The sequence below is a fragment of the Dipodomys spectabilis genome, unplaced genomic scaffold (genome assembly GCF_019054845.1).
Source record: "Dipodomys spectabilis isolate Male_0828 unplaced genomic scaffold, ASM1905484v1 ptg000073l, whole genome shotgun sequence".
Lineage (NCBI taxonomy): Eukaryota > Metazoa > Chordata > Mammalia > Rodentia > Heteromyidae > Dipodomys > Dipodomys spectabilis.
In genome coordinates, this window is record NW_024870750.1 from 4,452,151 (window position 1) to 4,464,817 (window position 12,667).

The window sequence follows — 12,667 nt, forward strand, 5'->3', positions numbered from 1 at the left end:
GCAGGGGTGGGGCCTCCAATCCGTGAAGACGAGCGGGGGCGGGACCTCCAAGCCGAGAGGACGAGCGGAGGGCGGGGCCTCAAGCCGAGACAACTAGCAGGGGCGGGGCCTCCAATCCGTGACGACGAGCGGGGGCGTGGCCTCCAAGCTGAGACAAAGAGCGGGGGCGGGGCCTCTGAGCGCAGACGTGTGGGAGCGGGGTCTCCAAGCCGAGACCAGGCAGTGGGGCGGAGCTTCAGAGTCTAGACCGAGTGGCGGGGGCGGGGCTATGATGCCCAGTTTAGGAAGCAAGGCGGAGCTTCAGAGCCTAAACCAGGAAGTGGAGGCGGAGCTTCAGAACCAAGACCGAGCGGCAGGGCGGGGCTTCAGAGCAGTCGTCCTGGTTACTGGGAGGCGGAGCCGCGAAGGCCGCTGTGGCCCGGATGTCCGGGCAGGACCGTCGGGTCCGTTGGTTCCTGAGCTTCAGGAGTGAAGCCTAGGAGCGCCCAATGGGTGAGTGGTCGTCGAGGTTGCCGGAAGCGTCAAGGTTGATCCGGCCGTGGGTGCGGCGCTCCGGGGCTCCGGCCGTCCCGGGGCGGGCCGTGGACTGCAGCCGGGCGCCGGGGAGGTCGAGCCGGTGTGGTGTGCCAGTGTCACTTGGGTCTGGAGGTTCGCGCGGAGGACGCCTGCGCGGAGCCGCGTTAGTGCGGACGGGGAAGGAAACAGGCCGATTGTGCGGCTTGCGGTCCAGCTTCCGCGGGGCCTTCACGATGGGACGAGACCATTGCAGAAAAGAGGAGGGAACGCAAGAGCGAGGAAAGCCGTGCCTCACTGAAGGAAATGAAAGCAGATGGGCCTTTGGAGCCAGGGTTTTCTTGGGTAGATTGGATAGCTGCAGTTACTGTGACCAAGTCACCGGCCTTGGGTTTTTGAAAAACAACAACTCAAATTTACCTTCAGATGAATTAAGCATCTATTAGGTAGAAAGCCCTTGCAGAAGTTTCTAGCGCCTTAATTTCTGCCAAAAAATCTGAAAGGCTGCTTGCTTTCATATGTCTAGCACACTGAGATAAAATTGGTTTCAAAGATAAGTTCCAACGTCAAGAAGCCTGTGCCACTGAAAGAAAAGAAACCACCCCAACATAGTCAATGAAAATACTAAGCCCGAGGCGTTTTAGATTTTCTGTTTTCCTCTCAGCAGCACACACAGGGAAAAAGAGATCAACTCTTGGGAGTTGAAAGGAGAAAGGGCCCTGGGGACCAGACAGGCTGCAGATTTGTCAATTCGTGAAACAGTTGAGAGTTCGCTCATTATTCATGTCATAAAATGCATACTTCTTCTAAATTCACATTCAGACCCCAGTGGTTTGAGGTCTGTTCTACTTTAGTCGGTAGGGTCTTAGGGGGCAGAGACTGTCCTCCATCAGTGCATGTTAAGAACCAGTGAATCAGGGAAGGACAGGAATCAAGTATCACTGCTGAAAAACATTCCCAGTAATTTCTCCTTATGGATGAAGTCCAGGATGATCTTTAGGGTCTTGAGGCGCTTCCCTCATCCCTCCTTTGTATAAAAAAAGAACTGTTGTAACCCTTAAGGTTAAGGAATTGATTCTAACATAGTGGTTCCCAAATATGAGCAGAGGCCCAGTGACAGCCCTGATTTAATTTCCACCTGTCCTCAAAAGGCCTGACCTCTTCTGAAACTACAACATTTCAGTTTCTCTGTTATGACTGAGTTCTGTTAAGAACAAAAGTGGCAATAGGTTGTTTGTGTGCTTAATGTTCTCACTGGGCACAATACACCTTTATTGGTGCTCTATTGAAGACACACTGGGTTGGACTATTAGTTCTGGGGATTTAACCTGCTCTGCTGGTTGAGGAAGTTCATGGTAAGGCACACTAAATTATCAGCAAGGTTCGAGTGTAACAATGCTTAGTGTCACAGCGTGAAAGAAGAAATTTAAAATGCATCAAAGTTTTTGAATAATACATAGGTCATTTAAAAACTGAAATTGTCGAGATACTTCTGCAAAGTGCTTCAGCTATTATATATTTTTTTAATAATCAAAAGATGTTACTTTACTGGCATTTGTTTTTAAAAAGCTGTCGATATCCAACCAGCATGCCTTGGACTTTATTGTGGGAAGACCCTATTATTTAAAAATGGCTCAACTGAAATCTATGGTGAATGTGGGGTAAGTTTCTTGTTTGTATGTTATTTCATTTGTTTTATTTATTTGCTTTTGAAATATTTTCACATATAGAATCCTTTTTCTTAAATATACTCAATTTATAAAACAGTATGGAGACATTAATAGAATCTTTGTATTGTTATATTGATAAATGTTACATCTTGATTTCACAGCTGAATATTTTAAAGTATTTTATAATTTTGTAGTAATTTTTCAAATTATTTAGCATAGTGCCTTGTATAGAAGTTAATATTAACACTCTAGAACTCATTCATTCATTAATGCGCTATTCATATTTATGTCTTTATTCATTTTATTTATTTTTTTGCATCAGTATTGGGACTTGAACTCTGGGCTCTCACTTGGCTTTTTTGCTCAAGGCTGATGCTTTCCCCCTTGAACCATACCCACACATCCTTTTTGCTGGTTAATTGGAGATAAGAATCTCCAGGCTAGCTTCAATCCTTAGGTAGGCTTACAGACATGAGCCTGGCTGTATATTTTTTTTTTTATGTAATGTTACCAAGTAGTTTTTTTTTATTAGATGTTCCTTAACCATTTTAACTAAATAAATATAATATTTTAAAAATGTTCCTTCTAAGAATATTTTATGAGCATTTTATAAAACAAAGTAGATTTTTCTTCTTTTGGAGTACTAGAGTTTGAACTCAGGCCATGTGCTTTCTAGGCAGGGACTCTGCTACTTCACCAGGCTCCCAGCTCTTATTCACTTATTTTCTGAATAGGATCTTGTAATTTTTGCCCAGACCTAGTCACAAACTGTGATCCCCTTATCCGCAGCTCCTTTGTAGCTGGGATATCAGTGTGCTCCATTGCATAGTCTAGCTTGTTTGTTGAGCTACTTGTCTCACTAATAACATCCCCTTACCTCACCCCGACCAATACTTTGAGCCAAGATCCTGATCCCTCCCCTCACCCACTAGCTGGGATTACTAACATGGACTCCCATACCAGGTCCTCCCGCCCACCTTTTTTTTTTTAATTCTAAAAACTATACATACAAATTTAAATGTTTAAAATAGTATGTCTTACAGAATCACATTGGAGGAGAGTTAATACTATAATCTCTCTTTCTATAAAATATTTTTTGTATCTTGTAGGTGTGCCCCAGAGGACAGAGGACAAATGCACAGAAGTACTGTCAGCCTTGCACAGGGTCTCCAGAGCTCTATGATTGGCTCTATCTTGGATTTATGGCTATGCTGCCTCTTATTTTACATTGGTTCTTCATTGAATGGTACTCAGGGAAAAAGAGGTGAGCATGGACATTTATGAACGTGTCTACATGGAGTGGTGTTGGACTAATTACCATTTGTTATCCATTTTCATGCTGCGAGTATATGTGTTAAGTATGTGTTAAGTATACAGTCTTCCACTGACAGAATGCTTTTAGGTCATGAAGAATGTAGACACATTGTGCCTGGGGAAATCTGAAAATAATTTTAATGAAATAACTTTTAGGCAGGAAAAAACAGCATAAATAATGAGATGTATGTGTAACAACTGTGGTCTGAATTGGACAGAGTCTAGGCTGCACATAAAAGGAATACAATATAAAGAGAGTCCGAAAGACACGTTGAGGCTAGATCTAAAGGTTCGTTGTGACCTTAGGGCTTGAGTGCTCTCCCTGCTCAAGGTTGGTACTCTGCCACTTTGAACCACAGTTCTCAGTCTCATTTTTAGACACTTGGTTGGAGATAAGAGTCTCAGAAACGTTTTTTGCCTAGGCTGGCTTTGAACCGCAATTCTCAGAGCTCAGCCTCTTGAATAGGTGGGATTATAGGCATGAGCCACCAGTACCTCTCTTAGATATGAAAGTTATAAGGATGCTACTGGGAATGGAGAGTCCAGTTCCAACTTTGTTTCTGTCATACTGCTTTTAGTTCCTCACACTTCTCAGAATTTTTCCTTCTATCAAGATAATTAAAAATGATTGGGCTGGGAAGGTGGTAGAGCACTTGCCTTGCATGCATGAGGCTCTGGGTTCCATTCCTCAGCACCACATAAGCAGGGGAAAAAAAAAGCTGGAAGTGGCGCTGTGGCTCAAGTGGTAGAGCACTAGCCTTGAGCTAAAGAGCTAAGGGACAGCGCCCAGGCCAAGAGTTCAGGCCCCACGACCCGACCCAAAAATAAATAAATAAATAAATAAATAAGATTTACAGATAGATAACTTTAAGACATTTTAATAAGACTTCGGCAGTACAATGAAATAAGATTTACAGATAGATAACTTTAAGACATTTTAATAAGACTTCGGCAGTACAATGAAGTTAAAAATTTCTGCTCTTCTGTTTCATTTTAAAATAATACTGGTTTTCTGAAATGAGTATTCCTTTTTAGAGAATAAGATTATACTTTTCTGATCTACTTAGAAAACTTTAGTTTTAGGGTTTTTTTTGGAAATATATACATGTTTTTTTACTAGAGCCAGTTGAATACTGACTTCTTCCTGGGGGTGGTGCCCCTTCCCTGTGCTTCTTTAGCTCCAGTGCGCTTCTCCAGCACATCACTGCATTATTTGAGTGTGGCATGGCCGCCATCATCACCTTACTTGTGAGTGATCCAGTTGGCGTTCTTCATATCCGTTCGTGTCGAGTATTGATGCTTTCTGATTGGTATACGATGCTCTACAACCCAAGTCCTGACTATATTACCACAGTGCACTGTACTCATGAGGCCGTCTACCCACTGTAAGTATTCAGACTTAAGCTCATTTAAAAACTATACTCTGGATTATTGGAGACCACATTCATTTAAACAGATTGAGCATTGTCAGATATCTTTTAGGCAGTGAGGGAGATACATAGAATGATTTTCTTCTCTCAAGACATATATTCTAATAAGAGAAAATGGAAATATATCTTAATATAACAAAAGGGAAAATATTTTTGTTGGTATGGAGTAAATATAAAAATGAAATAAGCTTTGTCTTGTTTCATAGACCTTCTTTAAAGAGAAAGTAAGAAGGAACCCCTTGTGCAACAGAAACCAAGTATCTGGCATGTAAGAAAGAGTATGAGCTTTGGAGGGAAAACCAGCTTGGGTCTAATTCTGGATCTGCCCCCTGCTATATTAACAGAAGTGTGTTAGTAAGTCTTGTGATCTCAATTTTCCCTTTGGCAAAATGGGAATACCGAAAAATGCTGGGCAGATTGAGTCCACACATCGGAGAGAGATCATACATATAGAAGGCACTCAGTAGTAGCAGGATTATTGCTAGAGTACTTGGGTTAATACTTTATTTCTCTCCTGTTTTTCCAAATACAATTTTCAGTAGAATATTTTAGTTTAAAAAAAAGAAAAGTCATAAGATTCTGTATAATACTCTGTTTAAAACATTGTGTTCTAGCTGGGCGCTGGTGGCTCACACCTATAATCCTAGCTACTTGGGAGGCTGAGATCTGAGGATAGCGGTTCAAAGTCAGCTGGGGCAGGAAAGTCCCTGAAACTCTTATCAACAATAAACCACTCAAAAAACCGAAGTGGGGCTGTGGCTCAAGTGGTAGAGCACTAGCCTTGAGCTGAAGAGCTGAGGGACAGCACCCAGGCTCAGAGTTAAGCCCCACGACTGACAAAGCAAATAAACAAAAAACCACATAGAAATTCTTCAAGATAAAATTTCTACAAAATTCTACAAATTCATTTTTATATGTTTTCTTGGTAAATGTGTTTCCAGTCTCTCAGAACAGGAACCATTGCAACTTGCCAGCAATGTAACAGAATCTGGCCAACTCTTCTCCAATCAGAGTGTTCATTGATCAGACTTCATACAGGATCTCTGATTTTAAAATATAAGGGATCTAAAAGTTCATAAATACATTTTGATGTTACAAGTGCTTTATTTTATTCCACAGGTACACCATTGTGTTTATTTATTATGCATTCTGCTTGGTATTAATGATGCTGCTCCGGCCTCTCCTGGTAAAGAAGATTGCATGTGGCTTAGGGAAGTCCGATAGATTTAAAAGCATTTATGCTGCCCTCTATTTCTTCCCAATTTTAACTGTGCTGCAGGCGGTTGGCGGAGGCCTTCTATGTGAGTATATATTTCCTGCTTTATATTTATGCTACATATTGTTTATACAAGGCAATTTATAGTCCTTTGGAATATATTATTGTGTATAATAAACATTTGTTTTCTTTTGCAGCTTTTTCTTAAAAACCAGTCTTTAATCCTTGAAAAGAGGCCTTAGTACATATTTTTACTAAATGTTATAGTCAATGTTAAAAAAACAGAATGGAATAGGAATTCTCAAGATATTGGTTATATTTGAAACTCAAGCCAAATTGGACTAGTGTTAAAACAATTATTATCTTAAAGTAATTATATAAAGGGTTTTCAGTTCAACATGCCAACCTATAAATATGATACAAATTGTTATCCCTCAAATTGGAAAAATTTTAAAGACTACATAGAAAACAAGAACAAAAATTTTCTTGCATATTGTAGTTAGAAATTAGTCTTGATATAAACTGTTTAGTATTAAGTCAGATCTTGAATTTCTAAGGTTCTTTATAAATACCTTTTACATATAATAAAAAAAAGTACCAATCTGTTCTTTGTCTTTTTTTGTTTTGTTTTAGCCAGTCTGTTCATTTCTTTCAGCAGTCATTTAGATTGACCTGTGCCTTAAATGAACAACAAAGTCATTATTACAGGTCTCACACGCTAGTAGGACATACAGTAGAGAAGTTATAAATAGCTGAAGGAACAGTCCAGGATTTGAAAACATGACATTAAATGTTCCAAGATATTGGATATGTTCTTTAGGAGGAACCAACCAGGGTGTTGAGAGTGAGCCTTCTGGCTAAAGGGTACCATGTAGATGCTGCAACTTTTTTTTTTCCACTTGGATTTTTTTTCCCCCAGTCTTGGGACTTGAACTGGGCCTGGGCACTGTCCCTGAGCTTCTTTTGCTCAAGGCTAGTGCTCTACCACTTGAGCCACAGTGCCACTTTTGGCTTTTTTCTGAGTAGTTTGTTGGAGATAAGACTCTTACACACTTTTCTCCCCCGGCTAATTTCAAATCGTGGTCCTCAGGTCTCAGCCTGTGGAGTAGCTAGGATTACAGGTGTGAGCCACCACCACCAGTGCCCATCTGGAGATGGATGTTAAACTTTTATCTATTTATTTTATCTTTAAGTAGTTGTTTAAGGAGTTTCCATTCAACAAAGCAGTTTATGAATAAAGTGCATCTTAATCAGTGACATTCCTTTAATCATTTATAATGATTAAATTTATAATGATTTATAATCATTTATAATGATTAGGTATTCCCATTTTGTCAAAGGAAAACTGAGGTCAGTAGATGCTACTAACACACTTCTGTTAATATAGCAGGGGGCAGATCCAGAATTAGACCCAAGCTGGTTTTGCCTCCAAAATGTAATTTGGTTCAAGGTAAGGGTAGATCTGAAAGTGAATCCAAAGGAAAATCAGAGGCTAATTAGGGATCTGATATCCTTCAGGTTCTAGCCTACAGACCAACTATTTATTTGGTGGCTGCCATTTTAAAATCTACAGTCCCTTCTATCTCTTGCCCACTCCCTGATGGATTTGACCCACTTTAGTTATTTGCCAGTATGACTATGCCTGGGTATGCATTTGAGGTTACTGCAAATAGGACCCAACTTGTAAAAAGATTTGGAAGGAAGAGTAATCAGATTTACATTTTAGAAAGACAATTTGATAGCTTAATGGAAAATAAGAGAAAGGGAACCTGAGGGATCCTTTAAGAGAATATTCCAGTCATTCAGACTTGCCTGATCTAAAAACAGAAACACTGGGAATTCAAGAGTGATTTCAAAGGTAGGGCTATCTAAAGTAGGAAACTAAGACTAGAGTTGAAGGAGTAGGTAAGAATGTGACAATGTAACTTTATGATTTAGCAATGAGGACATGGATAAACAGCAAATAGTAGAGGAAGCAAGGGGGTTGGGAGAAGTGAATTCAGTTCCCAGTATTCATGGGATGGCCAAAAGATCACAGGAAGGAATTTATGCCAGTTTGGAGCTTGGATTGCTGTCTAGGCTGGAAAGAGAATTGGCAGCCCTCAAATTCCTCAGCCCTGGATTGATAATATAGAAGCTCTTAGTTATGAAATGGAGGAAAGGAAAAGGTTGTGAAAGGCAGGAAGAGGTTTTGGAAGCATAATTGAGAGACTGCCAGACAGCACTGATTCCTGAATTGTAGTTGCCCCTACTGAAGATTGCCCTTTCCTATAATATGGAGAGTTAAGAACTTAGTATTCATTTGCGCCAAGTATAAACTTAGTCTGCTGAGATTACTCACAGGGGGCTTGTAACAACTCATTCTTTCATGTTGCTGAAATTAATTTGGGGTTGTAGGATATAACTAGTCTGAGCAATTTAGAACAACCTGTGGTTTATAGTAACTGACAATATTGGGGGGATGAGGGGCTTGAGGAGAGTCACTGAGAGTGGTTAGGAAGTTGTTAGTGGAAACTTTTGTTTACTTTGAAGTGTTGTAAGTGTGATCTCCTACTAACCCACTAGAGGAACTATGTGGCAGATTTTCAGACCCACCCCACACCAAAGGGCTGGAGTACTCTTATACATAACCTTTCTCAACCAAAGCTCCTCTTTGGGACCATAAAACACATAAAATTATTTTTATTTTCTCAATACTCCCAGGTTTGATGTATATCTAGTACTACTCTAGCTGCACGGACGAGGCATTAATTCCTTTCATTCAGTGAAAGCCTTTACAATTTTAAGAAGTTGAGAAAAGGAAATCATAAGACATTTATTGTCACATAAAAGTCATGAAATTCAAATTTTACTGTTTGAAAATTTTTATTGCAAGAGGACATGCCCATTGCTCTTTACCTTTTCTATGGTTACCTTCGCACTACTGTTACATACATAACTGGATAACTAAGACAGACTACATGGCCTTCAAGGTCAATAGCATTTACTTTCTGACCTTTCCCAGAAAATTTTGGGTGACTTGATATCTTAAGATATAGGACTCAAGTCTCACAGAACTGGTTGAGAAGGGAGTTTTCTGACCATGGGGAAAATTACACTCTTTGAATTTGTTTGATGCTTTATTTACAAAATATGTTTAATTTCCAATGTAATATGAATACTTTTCTTACAGATTATGCCTTCCCATACATTATATTAGTGTTATCTTTGGTTACTCTGGCTGTATACATGTCAGCTTCTGAAATAGAGGTAAGCAATTTTTCTTCTTTGTTAAATTTTTTTTGACATACTGACTATAAGTGCATATGCTATGATAAAGTAAAATTGGTAGTTTTAGTAAGCCTTGACTAATGGATATAATCCTAGCTTCTAACTCCTTAGTAAATTTATGGAAAATTCTCTCTACTACATTATTTCCTTCAGAAATTAAATAGGAAGTAGTCAGACTGTTACATAGCATGAGGAAGAAAAATCATCTCATGTAATTTACCCACAGAGCAAGCAGAATTTTTAAACTTTATCCTGATAATTGCAGTACATAATCATTAGTAATTAGTAATTAAAGTATAGATGACATAGAATGTATGTCATCTATTTTTTATTGTCTTGATTATGGATGGGTTGTATTGTCTTGATTATGGATAGGTTTCTTTTACCCCTTAATATGTATAATATTTTTATATTTAGAGATCATGTTAGTAATAGCCACATTAGTTCTGATTCTGATCTTTCCTGAAGAGAAGTGCCTCTTTTAGTATCTCAGCGGAAGGTCACTGTTAAAAAGAATCCTATTTTGTTGTTTTCATTACTTAAAGAAACTTCATTAATTTCTGCAATATGGCCCATGTAGATAAGACCATATGTATTTAATAACGTGCATTACCTCTGTACAACTGGGAAAAAATAATTTTTAACATTTCTAGATAATGGCTATTAGTTTCTGTGTAATGCCAACTCAACCCAGTAAACTGGGTTGAGCTTTTCCAGGTTCTTCAGTTGTCTAAACAAAATTACAAGCAGCATGCTCCATTAAAAAATTTCTAGTAAAATCTCTCTCTATATATACTTACATACAGATGTATGTTGTATATATATGTAAGTATATATATTTCAGCATATTTTGACCAAAAGTTACATTTTTACTTATTTATAGGTTAGTAGAATAAAATAGAATTTCATGTCATCACAATTGTATTTTTAAGTATTTTTAAGGAACTAAGCTATTATCAATCAAAAATAAGAGTAATAAATGAGTAGTCACATTCATTAAGCTTTTAATACAAAAGTGTATTTTTGCCTATTTGTTCATGTACAGTCATCTGAAATTTTCTTTCTAAATAATGTGGCCGGGGCTGGAGATTTAGCCCAGCGTAAGGGCGCGTGCTCGGTGCGTGCGCAAGGTCCTGGTTCGGTCCTCAGCTCTGGGGTGGGGGGGGGGGGAAGCTAAATAATGTGGCCCTCTGTTGATGCTATTGATGTCGCTTTTTCTAATATAGGTGAGAAAGCACAGGGGCTACCTAGATGTCCTAGTGACTTTTAGGAAGACTATCCGTGGAAGCACTAGACAGAATACATTAATGGAGGTTACTCAGTTCTCATTTAAAGCTATCCTCTTTGCTCCTTATAGTCAGCATTGCAGTATGATTAATTAAAACAGAAATTAGCTCTATACATTTATCAATTGTAGGGAAAGATTTGAAAGGAGAAATGTTTGGATGATTGAATCAAATGAGGCTTTTGAATTTGTTATATATTTGTTATATAATTATAAATTAGGCATGCACTTATAAAATTAGCTTGAAATCTACTGGGTTCTCTGCCTCTGCAAATCGCTCCTACATAAAATATACATATAGTTCATTTAATTCTATACACACAAGTCAGAAATAGGTACCTGCATCAGGGAAAGCAGCATTAGGTGAGTTGATGGGTCACATATAATGATAAGAGAAAGTAGATGACTGTCTACTACAGATTACATGTTATATGTTAGCACATTTAGATGATACTTAATTTGATCCTTCTAGTTTCTGCGTATTATAGGGTATTGTTAAGAGTAAAAGAGGATAAGGATATTCACATGTCATTTTTGCTCCCTTCTAGTTATTCAGGCAGAATACTCTGAGAATGCTAAAGGGTGAGGAAGCTTAGTTTATGTAACTCTTACGTCATAGCTACATGGGGCGGGGCAGGAAGAAAGAATGTAATAAAGAATTCCTCTTGTAGTTTACATCTTTCAAAAGAATCCTTGCTGTTTCCAAGAGCAAACAGCAAGCCTGGGTGATTCTTACATCCTTATAACCTCAAATATTCTGTGATTCTAAGGCTATGACTTTGTGTGAGAACAGTTATCTAGCTTGTTCAGTTAATAATATGCGTTTCTCTTTTCTTTCTTTTATAAAATGATATAGAACTGCTATGATCTTCTGGTTAGAAAGAAAAGACTTATTGTTCTCTTCAGCCACTGGTTACTTCATGCCTATGGGATAATCTCCATTTCCAGAGTGGATAAACTTGAGCAAGACCTACCCCTTTTGGCTTTGGTACCTACACCAGCTCTTTTTTACTTGTTCACTGCAAAATTTACTGAACCTTCACGGATACTCTCTGAAGGAGCCAATGGACACTGACGTATGGAACATGCCAGAAAACCTAAGAAGTATTCTTAATAAGTCAAGTTTTTTTTTATTATGTTACCACTGTTCTGTCATATGTGAGAACAGCTTTATCAGCAAACCTTAATGCTTGTGAATTTTTTTACTTTTTTGTTTTTAGGCTTAAAAAGCCTTACGATGGAACTTGGAAATATAAAATACCAATGATACTCTGTTATACAGCATACTGTTATCTATTACACTAAAAGCCTAAAAGTTCTTCTTTGGAGTGCCACCACGTTTATGGAATCTAGCATGGATTATTCTCATTTTTTTTTTTTAAAGAAAAACTTTAGGTCTGAGGACAGAACTCAAGTGGTAATGGCTCTGGGTTTAATTCCTAGAACTTCTAGCAAAACAAAACAAAAAATCCTGCAGCCTCACTTCCTGGGGAGGCAGAGGCAGAAGGATCCCAGGTTTGAGGCCAGCGCAGGCAAAGGTAGTGGTGAGAGCCTGTAAAACTAAGTAAAAATGAAGGAGCTCAAGTGATAAACTGCTTACCTACCATATGCAAGGCCCTGGTTCAGTGCCCCGCACTACAAGGAAAATTAAAAACAAAACAAAACTCCTTTTAACAAAATTACATTCTGAAATCTAAGCAGTAACGTAATTGTGCATGCCTATTGTGTTTTAATATGCCACCTGTACTGAGGTACAGTGTCAAAGATAATTGTTTAGTCTATAAGCAAACATGGAAATAAAGTATGTTGTTTTTATTTATTTTTGCCAATACAGTATTTTGATAATATAGAAATAGAACATAATTTATACATCATTTTTTGTTTATAAACTATGTAGTAGACATGTTCATATTATGGTTCCTGTAAAGAAAACAATGATAAAAAGTTTTAAGTACAAAAATCTCAAATG

General features: G+C 38.4%; 1 protein-coding gene across 2 annotated transcripts; it reads left to right on the forward strand.

The window, feature by feature from the left end:
- The first annotated feature begins 348 nt into the window (after window positions 1-348).
- On the forward strand, window positions 349-12,071 carry LOC122110068 (JNK1/MAPK8 associated membrane protein). Of its 2 annotated transcripts, none has more exons than XM_042682572.1 (7): window positions 349-492; window positions 2,083-2,174; window positions 3,293-3,447; window positions 4,676-4,882; window positions 6,047-6,228; window positions 9,316-9,392; window positions 11,555-12,071. In XM_042682572.1, exons 1-7 carry the CDS (start codon window positions 489-491, stop codon window positions 11,771-11,773), a joined length of 936 nt encoding a protein of 311 aa, XP_042538506.1. In that variant the 5' UTR covers window positions 349-488; the 3' UTR covers window positions 11,774-12,071. The 2 variants fall into 2 exon arrangements, with proteins under 2 accessions (XP_042538506.1, XP_042538507.1); XM_042682573.1 differs by having other exon boundaries at window positions 2,101-2,174.
- The last annotated feature ends 596 nt before the right edge of the window (window positions 12,072-12,667 follow it).

Excerpts from the sequence above, each read along its gene's own strand:
- LOC122110068 (XM_042682572.1), top strand. Across the intron at positions 4,883-6,046 it reads CATGAGGCCGTCTACCCACT|GTACACCATTGTGTTTATTT; the intron begins GTAAGTATTCAG and ends TTTATTCCACAG. Across the intron at positions 6,229-9,315 it reads GGTTGGCGGAGGCCTTCTAT|ATTATGCCTTCCCATACATT; the intron begins GTGAGTATATAT and ends CTTTTCTTACAG.